Below are 17,632 nucleotides of genomic sequence, written 5' to 3' on the forward strand. Positions count from 1 at the left end.
AAGTTGTGTGGCGACAGTCACCACAAAGCCAAACAGAATGCACAGCGCGCGGATTTGCTGTGCCTGCATGGCTGAAGCCATAGGTGCACGCATATACGCGTATAGTCAATAAATAGCACCCACACATAATGTAAATATGTAGGTTAATGGCATGCATATCGTCACAACTTTCGCGGAGTTAATTGTTCTCCGAGTGTTTTCCATGTCAACCAAATCAGCTTTCTCTCGCCTGTTGAAGTTTGTAGCCCACGGAGGGAGGGAAAAATAGCCTAATAACGGTGAACAGTGTTGGCTATCAATGATGAACAGACAGCGCCAAGGAGGGAACGGTATCCAGTTCACTACATTTAAGGTTAATTCGAGCTTGTATTTGACAGTGATACCAAATCGTTCTCAAAGGCCAAGGTGCCCCCGTAGTCATATCATTCACTATAGGCTATATTATGGATTGATATTAATAGCTGCGCTATTTAATATTGTGGCAAAACAATTATGTGATGAAAGGCATAATGCTTCCAATCATCAAAATGTTTATAACAACACAATGAATGAACAATGACACCAGGCTACAGTATAGCGATGGGATACAATATTTTCCAAATTAGGGCCTATAGCCTATGGCATGACCAATCACATTTGCCAATCACACAATGGCAGGTGAACTAATACCAAAGCTAACCAGGTGAGGTGACATAAGCCTTAGCTAATAAAAGAGACACATAATTTGGTTAAAATTGAATGTTCACTTCTCTGAACACTGTAGGCCTAGCCTATAAATAGCCTAGGCATGCATGGATTACACCACGACATGTCACAAATATTACAACCAAAGTCAGCTTAGTTGGCGGAGGTTTGCACTCTCTGAGTGCATTTCTAGTTTTTTATGTGCCAATCGTGATGGTGAGGCCCTCATGGTGAGAGAGACTCTAAAACATTGCTGACAACTCAGAAAAGGGGCATAATGTTGAAAATACTGCGCTTGTCCTTTAAACAGTATAGCTATTTTGTTGCAGTGTTTTGTCTCAACTGACTGTCGTGCAAAATTGCAATTGTTTTGGAAATAGAGCTCTACTTTTAGCTGTAAATTGGCAGCGCACGAGCGCAGCTTGAGAGCGCAGTGCGCCCGCGGAGGTCATGTGACTCCGTGCGCTGAGCATCCAGCTCCTGCGCAGACGGGAGGAGAAAGTTTTCAGGTGTCGCCATCCGAGTAGCGACTGCGCTCCAGACTTCTCCTGTGTTGTCTAACTACCTGAGATTTTACTGTCGAGCGTCTCTGAGTTCACACGTGATTTACTGGACGGATACCTTGGTGAAAGTCTTTGTGGGATATTACTTTTTTGAAAAGATCATGTTTCTGAGGATTGGTGTACCTTTGCTCCTGGTTCTTGTCGGATTAAACGTAGCGTTTGGTCAGGGAACAACTGGAGCGCCCTCAACTACTACTACCAGCCCGACTACAACCACCACCACGACCACAACTACCAGTGCTACAACTACCACCTCTGCGGCTACCACCTCCACCACAACGGGATCCACTACTCCGAGCCCAGTGCCGACACCACCCCCCGACAGTAAGACAATAAACCTACAGCAATAATAAGTGTTAAAACAAAAACAAAAAGTACAGTAGACCGTATTGAAGTGATTGTTGACATATTCAACTGTATATTACTCATAGGCTACAGGCGCCATGTCTTTCCCAGATCACAGCAGGTGTTTTGTTTTCCTTCCCCGAACAAAAGTGGATTGTAATTGTAGCCCAATTTAGGAAAGACCGTGAATTGTAAGCCATATATTGTTGTGAATTAAAAAGTAGGCCACCTTTTGAAAACTTCCCTTCGCATTTGTGTTTAGTGTTTTGGTGTGGCTAGTGATTTGGTCAGGCTGGGTCTCCTTCATTATTGTTGTTGGACAGTCTTCTCTCCTGGGCCTGTGCTGCTTTCATCATGGCAACGGGTCCCAGAGGGGGTCTCTGGTTGTGAACAACACAGACACTTAGGCCTACTGTTACACCTCGCCCACCACCTGTGATAGAGGCCAATGTCATTATTATGGTTGTGGAACTACATTCACATTAACAAACACATTTGTGTCTGTCTGTCTGTCTGTCTGTCTGTCTGTCTCTCTCTCTCCTTAGCCTGTGAGAGCAAGAATGGCACTAGCTGTGACGAATGCCTGGTCAATGTGACGGTAAGACAACATGGGAACAAACGGTGTCCTAGAGTCATCTCTGGCTCGTCCATTCCCTGTTTAGGCCTGTTGGTTTACCACTTACACCTTGCTTACTTCCGGGAGTTTTCCAGCAGAATTGCTGTATTGCTTTTGTTGTCGTTTATCGTTGCAATCTTTCACTTAACTTCTTGCCTTTTGAGAGAGCAGGAGCGTCTGGTTTACACATTTGAACACACACACACACACACACACACACACACACACACACACACACACACACACACACACACACACACACACGTAACTTTGTGCAGTCATGATGGCTGAGTCACTGCAGGAAAACACCACGTCATAACCACACAAATATGTATGTGTGTGTCTGTTACGGAGGCCCTGTGCTGTTTCTGCTGTAGCCTAGTGTAGTGGTGCAGGAAAGAGGCAGGTCATGTGTTGAGGAGAAGAGAACAAAAACTAGAGAGTCGCTCAGAGAGAGAGCGCAGACTGCCGCCCAAGTGGCTCAGTTCCCTACAGATTATTGCCAAAAAAGGAACACTTCAACTTTTCAAGATTGTGACCCTGTCCCTAACTTTAAACTGTTAACAAAAGTAAACCATTTGGGCTCCATGGTCGGAGGGTAAATACCTATCCTAAACCCTCACGGCAGAACTGATCCGGCCATGCAAGGGTTAAAGTGTTTTGAGGGAGGAGGGTGTGTGCTACCTACAGGTGCATGAATGCAGCTCCGAGCGAGCGCACCTGTCCAACAGGTTTGGGTGGAATACTTCTCCTCAACCGTTGAGTCTACGACTGCCCTCGTTCTTTCTTTTTCCCTGTTCCTGGTACAGGCTGGTAATCTCAACAACTTTAACGTCACACTCACATTGCCTTTGTGTGACTGTAGCCAACCGTTGAGTCTTTTTTATCTCATGCATCAAATCTAAAAACTCCTAATCTCCACTGTGTGTTAACTACAGTGCGCTATATAGGATGTTAGTGTCATTGCTTTGTCCACTACATAGTGTATAAAAATGCCTTACTACCTGATTTCACTAACCATGGTGACAGTTGGAGACAAGGCAAGGCAATTATATTTGTATAGCGCATTTCACACACAGATGCAGTTCAAAATGCTTAAAAAATAAAAGTTAAGGAATGAAGAAAACAAGAAAGAAAACATGAAATGATTAGAGTCACCTAACATTAAAACATTTAAGTCAAACTTTAAAATGTTCAATAATTATAATCAAAGAAAATTAAGACATTATAATACCAGAAGTTGATAAACAGAAATATCACAGGTCAAGTATAATTCACACACACACACACACACACACACGCACACGCACATGCACGCACACACACACACACACACACACACACACACACACACAGTCATAGTTTCCACAGACGCAGGTCTGAAATGCCTCAATGGCCATAACAATAGGGCTATTTTCACCTCCATTGAAGTCAGGAAACCAACACAAGGGCAGCTTTTATTTACACATTGCATGCTGTGTGTGTGTGTGTGTGCGTGTGCGTGTGCATGTGTGTGTGTGTGCGTGTGTGTGTGAGCGTGTGCGTGTGTGTGAGCGTGTGTGTGTGTGTGTGTGAGCGTGTGTGTGTGTGTGTGTGTGTGTGTGTGTGTGTGTGTGTGTGTGTGTGTGTGTGTGTGTGTGTGTGTGTGTGTGTGTGTGTGTGTGTGTGTGTGTGTGTGTGTGTGTGTTCTTATCCCAATGCCTTATCCAAAAGGTATAACCAGTGGAATGCCAAACTAATGAACTACTGTCTTTTTAATGACTTAGTTTTCTGTGTCTAATCTTGAAATCAGGGACAGTTGTGAAAGTGAAACATTATATTAAACTTAGAGACCATATTTATCCAAAAGGATGTAGAAAAAATGACAAGTGTATCGGTTTATCTGTATATTGTGTACATTGTGTGCAGAATTAGTAAGCAAACAGGGGTTTTGACCATGTCGTCCATTTTTGCACATTTCCCAAGAACAACCTGAAAAGGTATTGGATTATGTGATCAATATCTTGACAATTCCTAGACAGCCACATCCCTTCGGAAGACTTCAACATTGATATGGACTTTTCATATCTTGTTAGGTCTCTTTTGTGGGACATTTTCCCAGAGGAAAAGAAGTTGCCTAATAATTATGCACACCTGATAATGGCATTAGGTTCTCCTGATTACACCCTCTCTTATACACGTGTGCATGACCTGGAAATGCTGAAATCCAATAGGTTTTAATGTTCATACAGGTTGTCAACCCGAGGTTGATGTTGGTCAACATGCATGAAATGGACAATATGGTCAAAAAGCTTGTTTGCCTGATAATTCGGTTCACCCTGTATGAAATGTGAAATTATGGATGTTTCCCATAATGGGGTTATCAGACTATAAGTACTGTTTGCCCTCTTCAAGCGTGGTCAGGTACAGTATAGCACTACAGACACACCCAGCTGTTCAAGGGTATGAATTACAGCAAATGAATGCCTTGCAGCTAACTCTTATCTCCCCCCCCTCTCTCTGCAGTGCCTGTGGTGTATAAAGACGAAGACATGCATGACCTATCCAGTGAGCACCATCCTGCCTCCTCACTCCCTCTGCCCCCTGAACGAGGCTCGCTGGGGCCAGTGCTCAAGTGAGTACAGCACAGCACAGCACAACACATACATCAGGGGTGGGGAACCTATGTCTCGAGGGCAATTTACGGCCCTTCAGGCCGTTTTATCCGGCCCCCAAAATAATTTTAATGTTATGCAGCTTCACATGAAATATGACATATTTTGTAAAGGAATCTTAGAAATTACATTTGCAGTACAATTAAGTTATATTCAGGGGACCTAGAGAAGGTGGGTCTGTTTTAAAGGTGGCTGCCTTCAATATAGGCCTAATCCAGGTTTGTGTTCATAAAACGGTGCTTGGAAAACTTTTACGGCCCTTGGAGGAATTTCAAGAGGCCCCTTGAATGAAAAGGGTTCCCCACCCCTGACATACATCCTCAACGAGTTGCTCAAATTAGTAGCACACAGCGCAAGGTAGCACAACACATACACCTTCAATGTGCCTCAACGACGCGCCTCAACGACGCGCCTCAACGACGCGCCTCAACGATGGCAGCCGTGGTTTATTGGTCAGGGAGTTGAACTGTATATCAGAGGGTTGTAGGTTTCGAATCCCTCCCTACACCTTCATCCATGGCTGAAGTGCCCTTGAGCAATGCACCTTACCCCATGTTGCTCCAGGGACTGTATCTAATGCCCTGCAAATGAACTGCAAGTGCTTTGGATAAAAGCATCAGCTAAATATAATGTAATGTATGACATGACACAACACGGTTCACTGGGGCCAATGCTCAAGTAGCCCAGACTCTACACAACTTGCCATAGCACACAGCCAAACAGCCACATGTACAGGGCTGAAATTATTAAATCATTATTTTCAGTCTACGATACAGAAACAGTGGAGGCAAAATGTAGGGGCAATGCTCAAAGACCAACTATGGGCTTGGGAAATGCACCCCTGGTAAATCAGATGACACATTTATCAGTATATGTATATATCTTCTACCTTGTCTTGGGGTCATTCCACGCCAAATCAACAAGTGCCCGCGCACTTAGGTCTCAAAAAATTCTGAAAATATTACCAAGTGTACCCATGATACTTAAGAGAAACACTGTAAATTTATTTGAATGTAAGATGTATACTCTCCGTGTTACAGCCAATTTTACTGGGGGAGGGGGGTGCCCATTTTGTTCACACTCTTTTTTTTGTCAAAGTTCACAAGCCCCTAGCTCAATAACTAAACCATGTAGGAAGTTCACATTTGGCATGCTGGTACATAGATAGGAATAGTTTGTTGCTAAACTGTCAGTTTTGGTCTGTATGATGCTGCATCGTCATAGCATTCCCTCAAAGATGATACAAATTGTACTGGAGTTTTTGGCTGTGGTCTGTTTAGACCTTCAGAAGACATATTTGTGCCCAACATACCCTCTTGTTTTTTTCCCCTTGTAGAGACAAGTAGGAACACTCTCATAAAAAGCTATAAATAGAAAGGAAACCCCATCAGTGTTTGAAAAGAAGACCTCCCAAGTCTGACAAATCATCTTGGGTGTGATTTTCAGAGCACCAGAACCCCTTGTGGGATTGTCCACAGATTTTTATTTTATTTTTTTCTCCATTCTCCATGAATTCTTCTTTTTAAAAATGCCAATGAGACTTGTCTTATGTGATGTTTTCTTGTTTAATTTCCAACCTGAACATGGGCACCATGCACATTGAGAGCAATATGTTTTCTATGCGTTTCTTCCGCTGCCATCTGCTGGTCAAAAAAAGTAACAACATGACTCTTTGTGCCTGACCTACTGTCACTTTTGGTGTGTGAACCTGCTACCACATTGAACGCTCCTGAAATCATTGAAATTGAAAGGGATATCTGCACCCCTGCACAAGGACTCTCGGGTGATCATGTCTGGGTAAAATTTGCATTTGATTATTTAGTCTTTACATTTAATGTTCATGTGCTCTCTTTTTGCATTTTGCCCATGTTCAGGGTGGAAATTAAAAACGAAAACATCACATAAGACAAGCGTCATTGGCATTTTTAAAAAGAAGACTTCATGGAGAATGAAGAAAAAAATAAAATAAAAATCTGTGGACAATCCCACAAGGTGTTCTGGTGCTCTGAAAATGACACCCAAAATGATTTGTCAGACTTGTGAGGTCTTCTGGTCAAACACTGATGGGATTTCCTTTCTATTTATAGATTTTTATGGGAGTGTTTCTACTTGTATCTACAAGGGAAAAAAATCATGAGGCTATGTTGGGCACAAATATGTCTTCTGATGGCCTAAACAGAGCACAGCCAAAAACTCCAGTACAATTTGTATCGTCTTTGAGGGAATGCTATGACGATGCAGGATCATACAGACCAAAACTGACAGTTTAGCAACAAACTATTCCTATCTATGTACCAGCATGCCAAATGTGAGCTTCCTACATGGTTTCGTTATTGAGCTAGGGGCTTGTGAACTTTGACAAAAAAATGAGTGTGAACAAAATTGGCACCCCCCTCCCCCAGTAAAATTGGCTGTAACACGGAGAGTATACATCTTACATTCAAATAAATGTACAGTGTTTCTCTTAAGTACCATTGGTACACTTGGTAATATTTTCAGAATTTTTTGAGACCTAAGTGCGCGGGCACTTGTTGATTTGGCGTGGAATGACCCCTTGGTGAATTTATCTTATCATATGCAGTAAGTCACATGATAGAATTTGGTAACGGCCTTGGCTCTAGCTCAAATGGCTAAGGCACCATATCAGGTGATGTACATTCCAGCCTGCGGTCATTTCCCAGACCTCCCCCCCTCCGTCAACTGATTTTTGTCACACTCACTCACACACTCAATGACTGTAAATAAAAGCTTGGGAGAAAACATTAATTTGATGTCAGCAATCTTGCTTATAAGCAGGGGTGCCTTTGGTGCATGTTTGTAGTCTTTTTCTTTATCATCATCTCTGCAATGTGACCTAAAGCGAATCTAAAACAGTGCAAGTTCCTCATCTGTCAAACAGGTTTGACAATAAGCATCCCTTTGATTCTGACTCTAATTGTGTCTACTTGCGTGTTAAGCCGATCACAGTAAATGACAGTGACGATGACAGTAAATACCTCTATCTATTATTGTGTCCGCCGATTGTGCCTATTTTTGGCCTATATAGTGTTTTTTTCCCTGTTAAACAGACATGGAAATACACATGCGCATGAATCTGACTATCTCAACCAATGGGTTGTGAATGCCAATAAACAGACTTGAACATACTTGTAATTCTGACTGGAACCTAGAGAATCTTTTATATTTCTACCTTTGGGTTGTATCTGTTTGTCCCCATATAGGAGTGTTATTGATCATGAACACACATCTGATTGTGACCATTTCAGCATATGGGGTTGTATACTGTGTGTGTTTCTCCTGCCCCCTGTTGTAAACTTGACTACACTAAACTGGACTATTTCTGCCTAGGTAATAAGTAGATTTACTCAGTCTTCCTGCACAAGTAGGTCTTCTAATTCTGATGTTATGAAATTAGGCTATGTTATGATCGCTTCCAGATTAATTGTATTTAGAAGTATTGTGCGTGTGTGCGTGCGTGCATTTCAGCCCTGGACAATTGGCATGGTACGGCTGCCCCTAGAGCTGGTGTGTGAGTTAGTGTATGTCTACTGTGTATTTGAAAGCACTTTGACTCAACTGTAAAGTTGTGATATTGTGCTTTACAAATACATGTTGTTGTTGATATGTGTTTTTAATGCGTATATTTAGTATATGTGTGTTTCTTCTGCTCCCTGTGATAAACTATTTCTGCCTACTGTATGTGTTGTTAATGCGAATGGTATATGCATGTTTCTCCTGGTCCCTGTAGTAAACTTCCAGACTCTGATCATCGCCATGGCAGTGGTGGGAGGAGTCATCATCCTGGCCTTCTTCATCTGCCTCTTCTGCTGCTGCAAGTGTGAGAACGTGGGGTAAGTTCATGTTCACTCTTCACACACGCCATTGTTTTCAATGGGACACTGTTCACAGACTAATTGAATCTGAGTAGAAAACTTGGATGGGTTTGAGCTGAGTTCAACCCTCGGCCACCGCACTGTTTTCCTGCATGCCTTACTTTTTTGAGCAGAACCCTTACAAAAAGCTTCCACGCCATGAATCACCACAGAGAACTCTGGTGTGAAAGAGCAGGCCTAATGTTGCAAGGTCAAACGGTTTCCACCATGTTTAAATTAAAATTTGACCAGGACTCCCTGGCAGAAGAAACACCTAGTCTCAATTATAATATAAAGGATAAAGGATACATTAAACAAAAAGTATCTGATTCACCAGGCTAGTGAATGCTACATTAGGCTGAATCTACATCTGAAAAGATTGAAAGAATGCCACATCTTGGCCATGTAGTTTTCATGATGCGCTCTTCTCTGAACATCTTTTTTTTGCCACACTGCAGCTCCTCCACAGCTCAAATTCAGCCTTGCCAGCCTCCTTTTCTCGCAGCCCAGCAGAACATGAGCTGGCCTGACAACTTGAGATCCATTTTCTTTTTATTTAAGCATTTCCCTTCACCATAGTAGTGCATCATTTCTACTGACGCCTCTTTTCAAGTGCTAAGTAAATGATTTTATGAGCAAACCGCAGCACCAAGACTGTATTGTATGGTTGTGCAATAGAGGATCTATCACTTTTTTGTGTTTGCACTGGAAACAGGACTTACAGTATTTACTGTTCACATACCTCTCTCTGGTGTCTGTAGTGAAGTCCACTAACGTGAACACGTCAATGTCACAATTGTAATCGAATGAGACAAGTGGAAAGAACTGGGAGCAAAAGGGAAAACAAATTCTCTGAATTTCTACATTTCTACATCTTTTCACTTTCAATAAATCCACCAGATTGGAGGCAGTAGGGGTCCTTCCTCTCGCCCTCCCTCCCCCCTGTCTGGTGTGCTGTCCTCAGGCTAGATATTCCAGGCACGGTGCCCAGCTCCTGGAAGTTTTCTGATCATGTCTATAAGAGCCTCTTAGCTACATTCTTGCTCATTAAAAAAGATGTGAAGATGTAGACAGACACCAATGTTGGAAAAGTATGCTTACAGACTGTGCACACTCCATAGTTTGAGGCAATGATTTTATGTAGACATACTAACCCCAACTCCGATGAAGTTGGGACGTTTGGTAAACAGTGAATAAAATCAAAATGCTATCATTTTCAAAACACTCAATCTATTCATTAGATGGAGAATAGTGAAAAGACAACATATTAAGTGTTAAAACCGAGAAAAAATATTGTTTATTGTGTGGGGGAGATATGTACTCATTTCTAATTTGAGAAATCCAACACGTCTCAAAAGAGTTGGGACGGGGACAATAAATGGCAGCAAATGTCGAGGAAGACTAAAAACAAAACAAAAGACAACACTTAACAGTTAAATACATTAACCGATGAGATGATTTTATATAAAAAACAGTGTTAATTCCTATCTTGGACATGATTTCACCAGCTTAAATGGTGGGTGTATTCCTTGTCATGTTTTGCAATGTTTTCCTTTCTGTAGTGCTTACAGTGTGACAGGTCTTGACCAAAAACCCACCATTTTATCACATGCTGGTCCTTATGATGGAGCCAAACTGTTAAAACATAGTAGAGAATGCAATTTGACCTTACTATGTGGCAGTAATCGAAGATCTCCCTTCAAAATATAATGCATGAGTGGCTTTTCATGCTGTTTAAAACCCATTTATACCATTCAGCACTGTATTTAACTCTACAGATGAGTGAGAACATCTTAACCAATGCACTACTGCATCCGCATGCCATCATGGAGGCTGACTTTTGAAGCTAGCACTAACACAAGTTGGATGGTCCATTTTCACTGTAGCACAGGATGTGCAATGCTCTATTATTGTCAAAAAGAATGGACTTCTACAACTTCTGCTGACTTCTGTAAACAAAGGACAGTTTCCCATGTCTTCTGGGTCTATTTCAAGTGAGCTCAGGTGCTTAGGAGAATGTTAAACCCCTGTGTCATTTTCATGCATTAAGCATTCTTAATATGATCAATTTTCAATAGCTCTAGCACTCCAGGAATTAGAGTGAGACTACAGCCAATATATATTTCATGATGTCATGAACCTATACAATGATTTTATTAACAAAAATATGTCTTATATACACTCAATCGTGGTAAATCAAAGGGAATTCAAAAATGTATGTAATAACTATGGTAATTATTCCCTTTGCATCTTTAATTCTGAGTGACTCAGCCTCTCTGTGATGATCTTATACCTGGACACCTATATTGTCCATCAGTACAATTCATTTTGAAATGTTCTTCTTTGTTGTTTTATCTTATTTGGATGTTTACTAAATTTCACTGATCCCCGTCCCAACTCTTTTGAGACGTGTTGGATTTATCAAATTAGAAATGAGTACATATGTCCCCCAAAACAATATTTTTTCTCGGTTTTAACACTTAATATGTTGTCTTTTCACTATTCTCCATCTAATGAATAGATTGAATGTTTTGAAAATGATAGCATTTTGATTTTATTCACTGTTTACCAAACGTCCCAACTTCATCGGAGTTGGGGTTTGTAGTAGTAGTTGTAGGAGGAGGAGGACTAGAAATGTTATTCATCTGTAAGGAAATTATCAACAACTAAAAAGGCAAAGTATATAGTACTAATGATTTAGACTGGGTTTATTGACCCATAAACACTGACTGGCAAAGGTGTTTGAAAATGGTCTTGTCTGCCTAGTTGCCCTTGAAAGTTAACCTGTTGTTCTCATTGTTGTTCCCCATTAGGATGGGCAACTCTGAGGCCAAGATGGCAAAGCAGGCGGACAAACGGAAGGTCAAATCGGACGCCAGGTGGGTGACGCTGCGAGACGAGAGTCTGTTGGTATGGTGACCACTTGGGCACTCGGCTCTGGTGGTTGCTATGACGATGCCAGTCTTGTCTTGTCTGTTATCCGTTTGTCTATTGGCTGTGAATGGAGATCTATTTTTAGATGTGGGTTTGGAGTGAGGAGTCCGCACACTTAAATTCCTTTTCCCCTTGATTTTTTATTTTGGCACTGGCAGGATTACGTTTCGACCATTGTCTTCATCAGATTCTCTACTCTATTAGATGATGATGATTGTCTCTGATGAAGACAATATTGGTAGAGAATCTGATGAAGATGGCTGAGATGTAATCCTGCTATGGAAATACAAAATTAAGGGAGGAAAGGATTTTAAGTGTGTGGACGCCTCACTCCAAACCTTCAGTCAGCCTTCGTCCTGCACTTTTTCCTGGGATGTGTACAATCCTCACCCTCCACTATTTTCAGCTGTGGACTGGCCTCAACTACCATCTGCAATTGTGTTTGTTTGCTAATAAGAAGTAAATGAGGATGACTAGAGAGAGACATTTAGCATTTAATGAGAATCAAAAGAAAGAAAGAGACGGAGAACTTTAATTGTAAAAACCCATCATCATGTAATGGCTTAACCAGTTAACCATTCAAACTTTCTTGTGGAAAATACAGAAACTTACATATTTTTTGTGTGTGATTTTTGAGCAGCCGTGGTGTAATGGTTAGGGACTTGGACTGTATATAATCACATGGTTGCAGGTAAAATCCCCACCCTGACCAATCCTTTCCTGCCTCCATAGCTGAAGTGCCCTTCAGCAAGGCACCTAACCCGACATTTCCCAAGGGACTGTAACCAATACCCTGTAAATATCTGTAAGTCGCTTTGGATAAAAGTGTCAGCTAAAAGTGTCAGCTGTCATTTTGCGTGAAATCAGACACTGGGGCCCGACCGACACAGATTTTGATTACACTTAGTGTGCCTATTTAGGTGCAAGGTAGAACCCCAGAGCTGCATTTGTATGAATCTGACACCAATACTAAGGGAGAAACGGACCAAGAAAGTCTTCATTAATGAATAGGGTTTTATTAAAATCTCCCAAAGTGTGGTCCCAATATGTGATTTCATGTGAAATGCCCCAACTATTGGCCGCATTCATGACGGCACATTCATGCACATTCTCTCAGCAGGCTGTGCAGTATTACACTTTATTATATGGTTGTGACGTCATCTGTCGAATGCTCCATTCATTTCAACGGGGCTCCCCAACGTTCGGACGTCTGTTATTTTTCGATAACGGACGGGTTGGTCTATAACAGACCGCTGTCAATGGCAACAAGACTTTTCACTGCTAAAGCGACTTTTCAACAAGACTCTAATCAGCTGCTGTGATAGACAGCACCCGTTGTCCTGGCTACCGCTGTCAATGGCAACAAGACGTTCACTGCTAAAGCCTGGCTTGTATACAAGTCAGTGGCTAAAGCGAATGTTTCATATCACTCCGCAGGGGGTCCGGTCTTTTGTCACTCTAATCAGCTGCTGTGATAGACAACACCTGTTGTCCTGGCTACCTAGCTGTTGCCTAGCGGTGTTCCACAACGGCACTGTTTTGTTTTGCGCAGCAACAATCTTAACATTAAATAGGTCTAAAGAAATGTTCCCGCCATGTGTGAATCATTTAAGTATATCCATATAATAAGCGGGTTAACTTTCGGCGAGTCGGTCGCTTTGTGGAATAGCAGCACTTCAGAGAGAACAAGACCCCTCCGCTCCGCGTCGGGGTCTAAAGATTCTCTCTGTCGTGCTGCTATTCCACGGTAGCGACCTTCTCGCCGAACGTTAACCCTTACGTAACGAACACAGCCATATATATGTTTCCCATTTACAAACATTCACGCTGTAAGGAGGGGCGAGATGCTAAGCAGCCAATCATGTGTGAGCACATTTTTTGAGTGACAGCAGTTTCCAAACAATCAGAAGTTGCAGAGGGATCCTCAGCTGCGTGCACAGACAGGAATGTTTGTATACAAGAAACCTATGTATTAACATGCCATGTTGATCTAGGCATCCGTTTTGTCAGGGGTCTCTTGGCCTGCTGTCCTTATTATTGTTCTACCAGAGACAGTCAGATGGCAAAACCTAGAGCAGGGCTTCCCAACCTTTTCCAACTTGGGGCCCAGTTGAAATTTTCAAAAATGTCTGGGGCCCACCTCTGACCCGATACATAAAAACTCAGATAAATAGGCAACAGCAAACGCAAATCTTATTTTTGATACTTATGAAATGATTTCAAGGCCAACTTGGAATACCTTCGCGCCTCACCAGTGGGCCCCTGCCCACAGTTTGAGAATGACTGACCTGGGGAATCTTTTGCGTTAATAGTGAGTGAATGGAAGAAGGCATTTCCTATTAGTGTGTGTGGGTGTGTGTGTGTATAAATGTGTTAAGTCCTTGTGTTTGACGTTGTGGCTGGTTGTCTCACAGGAAAACGGAGATGAAGAAGAGGCACGATGAGATCCGGCAGAAATATGGTGAGTATGAATACTATGGCTCTCCTGCTGGCTCATCTTCAGTCACACACTGTACTACTTCATCACATTGCTTTCCTGCTTGGCCAGTATCAAATACGGTATGTCAACATGGTGGACCTGGTCAAGTATAGAATAGAACAGTAAAGAATGCCTTTTTGCCACTACTCACACATACAATTTACACAAAAAGTACACACATGCAATATGAAGTTGAAGGTAACTTACTTCAGTGCAGGTATTTGATTGGGATATATACAACACAGTGGGATATCTACAACCAAGTGTAGAAAAACCGAATACATAGGTACTAGTGCAGAAAAAATGTTCTTTGCCCACATGCTGTACTTGATTACATTTGGTTTTCCTTCTTGACCAGCATCGTCCTTGTCTCATCAACATGGCTTCAGTGATTTTGAGTGTTTTCGCACAAGGTGTACTTAATGGCTTTAACAATGGTGATGACGATGACAGAGAGGAAATACCCAACCATTCAGGATGTACCAGCACTATACTTCCTCAATCCTCATTTCCTTTAGTGGAGGATACCGTATGGGGAACGAGAATCTTCGTTGAAGATTCTGTGTGAAGTATGCACCATGTGCTGCTTATCAGTGGCTATATCTAGGCATTTAATCTGACAGGAATTTAATCTTACAGGACATTTTGTCTTGTGTCAGGTGAATTGTTTGTTTAGAATTCTCAAAAACCCAAAAATGCCATAGACCGCTAAATAGCCAATCGAATTATTCACACTCATTTTTTCCTTGTCCAGTCCAGTCCAAGTCCAGTTATCTCAAAAGTGGAAAAAATGTGTACATGTCCACATTTCCCTTCTAAAAAAAAAGATGGTGAGACTTGGTGAGACGGTCAAGACACGTGCACCTAAATCTCCCTTTTCAGTGCGTAGCCCCTTAATGCGCGCCGTACCTCCAGTGGCACGCTGTAATAGTCATTGAAAAATTTACTACCACACCACTACACTACTATGACATAACAAGGGGCCTTTAGTAATGCACTAGGACTTGGTCATTGCCATTCTGGTAGCAGCACATTTATAAAGGCGCGTCTTAAGGGGTTAAGATCATCTTTTACTTTATTTTAACAAAACATAGATTTAATGGACACAGCCACACACACACACACACACGCATATGCACACGCACACTCACATGCACGCACAAACACAGATTGCCAACATCTCTTAGTAGCAATTTATTTATATGACTTGTGTCTGACTGTCAAAAGTCAAACGATGAACACTTATTTTTGGCCAGTTTTCTTTCTTTTTTCTTTTTTTTTTGAACAATAAGCAACAAACAAAAAGACAAACAAACACAAAGGGAAAAAAGCGAGAAAATATCACACAACATCATTCACCCCATATCATCCTCGACCCTCCCACTCCGCCCACAGCTCCCCATTCGCAATCTACACCCAAAAGTGATCTTTTAAATGTCCTCGATTGTATCAGTCCACTCTGTTATCAAACGATGAACACTTAATTGCTGGTAGAATCAGAATGGATAGCTCAATCAAGTGAATGAGAAGGGAAACAATGACCAGACTGTGAATTTGACGATCACACCTGTTAGCTCCCCACAGTGGCTTGACTTGAAATTACACAGGAAGAGGCTGTTCAAGTAAACATTTCAAAAAAGTTTAAATTGACATCACTGATTTACAGTCAGTGTTAAGGTCTTAATTCCAGTATAGCAGCATTTAATTTTGTTTTGTTTTGTTTTACAGAAGCAGATTTATTTATCGTGGCAGGTTTATTTATCACAGTCATTTGAAAGTTCTGGGTGGTGTTTAAACTATTGCTCTCTTCTCTCTCTCTCTCTCTCTCTCTCTCTCTCTCTCTCTCTTCTCTCTCTCTCTCTCTCTCTCTCTCTCTCTCTCTAGGCTTGAACCGGGCCAGCCCCTATGCCAGGTTTGACAATGATAGCTGAGCTGCACAAAACACCCTATGCACATCTCGCAACTGAAGAGGCTCCTAATCAGCAGTGCCCTTGGATATACACGTAAAAACAGGATATTGTTTTACTGTTAAATGTGATATTATTTTGAACACCAATAATGTAAGATTCAAGAAAATTGTTGCATTTGAAAGCCTGTTAATTATTTGACGAATGTATTGAGTTTGAGTTTGGCAACTCAGAGGCCGTGTTGGCACCAATATGAAATGTGAATGTTGTTGTCTAGGAGACTGCACCTTGGAGACCGCTCCTGTCTGATTCATTCCTGTAGTGTCCTTTTAGCTCTTGTTTACTGCTATTTTGTTGTCATTTGTCATTCAATGTATTCTTTCCACATATACTCCATTTTTTAATTTAATGCTTAAGAACAAAATGGTACTTTCTGAAAGGGAGAAAATTGTTGAATGGAATGAAGTTTCTTTTCTTTCATTTTGACACCTGTGAGTGGTCATTTATAAATAAACCACAGACTACTGAGATGATCGTGATGTTGGGGGTTTATTGCCATTAAAAACATCCATAATTGCTACATGCACAGTCATGCATCCCACTATATGCCATGCACACACAACGAACATTTGACAAATGCTACAGTGTGTAATATTTTTAGTAGTTTATTTCCAAACTTTATGCTTCCCATTCAGAAATGTTACCTATTCCACGTATATGTACCATGTCATTTTCTAAGTATTTATTATGACTGGAAAATTGCACTTTTCATACATGAAAAAATTAGAACTTCTCCATGGTCTGGCATTTTGAATTTCCAGAAATAGACTTAAAACTTAAACTTAAACTTACCATACTGGTCATACTAGTAAATATTAGTTTATTGCTTAGTAAATATTCATGAAAAGATTAAATTTGACAATTAGGCAACAGGGTTTCAATCGGCAGCATAGTTGCAATTCCTATTCTGGCCACCATCCTACACAGTTCACCTTTAGGTTCACTGTGTAGGATTGTGGCCAGAGTAGGTATTGAAACTATGTTGCTCATTGAAACTGCTGCCTATTGACAAATTTGATCTTAACATGTTTTCTAAATAATAAACAAATATTTACTAGCATCATGACCAAAGTACAGTAAATTTTGTAGCTCAAAATTTGTATTGCTGGAAATTGGCAGACATGGAAAGATCCACTTAGTTTTCATGTACAGGTATGAAAAGTGATTTTCCCAGTCACAATGAATACTGTGATAAAGATAATATTTGTGATTGAACAGCATGAATTCTGGAAATAAATAAACTACTAAAAATATTATACCGTGCACCTTTAAAAAGGATGGCATGCTTGGGGGGTGGTGTGGAGCACTGCATAGAGCATACATACTATGGGTCCCAGCCACCCAGGTTCGAGTGCCGGCCTGGGTCATTCATTTCTCAGCCCTACCCCATATCGCTCTCCTTAGTACTTGACTGTTACATTTTTTCTATCCTGTCATGATAAAGGCGCAAAAAATACATTAAACAAAGGATTCCATGCTGTTTAGCAGGCCTTTTACGTTCGGCCTCCCTATGACAGT

The 17,632-nt window shown here is 41.3% G+C and overlaps 1 protein-coding gene across 1 annotated transcript; it reads left to right on the forward strand.

Moving 5' to 3' along the window:
* The first annotated feature begins 897 nt into the window (after positions 1 to 897).
* On the forward strand, positions 898 to 16,585 carry pttg1ipa (PTTG1 interacting protein a). The gene is made up of 8 exons (XM_063212697.1): positions 898 to 914; positions 1,162 to 1,571; positions 2,138 to 2,190; positions 4,714 to 4,822; positions 8,611 to 8,713; positions 11,548 to 11,613; positions 14,083 to 14,129; positions 16,032 to 16,585. The coding sequence occupies exons 1-8, from the start codon at positions 898 to 900 to the stop codon at positions 16,076 to 16,078; spliced, it is 852 nt and encodes a 283-aa protein (XP_063068767.1). The 3' UTR covers positions 16,079 to 16,585.
* Positions 16,586 to 17,632: the final 1,047 nt, after the last annotated feature.

The sequence above is a fragment of the Engraulis encrasicolus genome, chromosome 12, assembly GCF_034702125.1.
Source record: "Engraulis encrasicolus isolate BLACKSEA-1 chromosome 12, IST_EnEncr_1.0, whole genome shotgun sequence".
Classification (NCBI taxonomy): Eukaryota; Metazoa; Chordata; class Actinopteri; order Clupeiformes; family Engraulidae; genus Engraulis; species Engraulis encrasicolus.

What these genes read in the sequence shown, in the direction of transcription:
- pttg1ipa (XM_063212697.1), top strand. An exon ending in AATGCCTGGTCAATGTGACG is followed by an intron (nt 2,191 to 4,713) that starts GTAAGACAACAT and finishes CTCTCTCTGCAG; the next exon opens with TGCCTGTGGTGTATAAAGAC. An exon ending in TGAGATCCGGCAGAAATATG is followed by an intron (nt 14,130 to 16,031) that starts GTGAGTATGAAT and finishes CTCTCTCTCTAG; the next exon opens with GCTTGAACCGGGCCAGCCCC.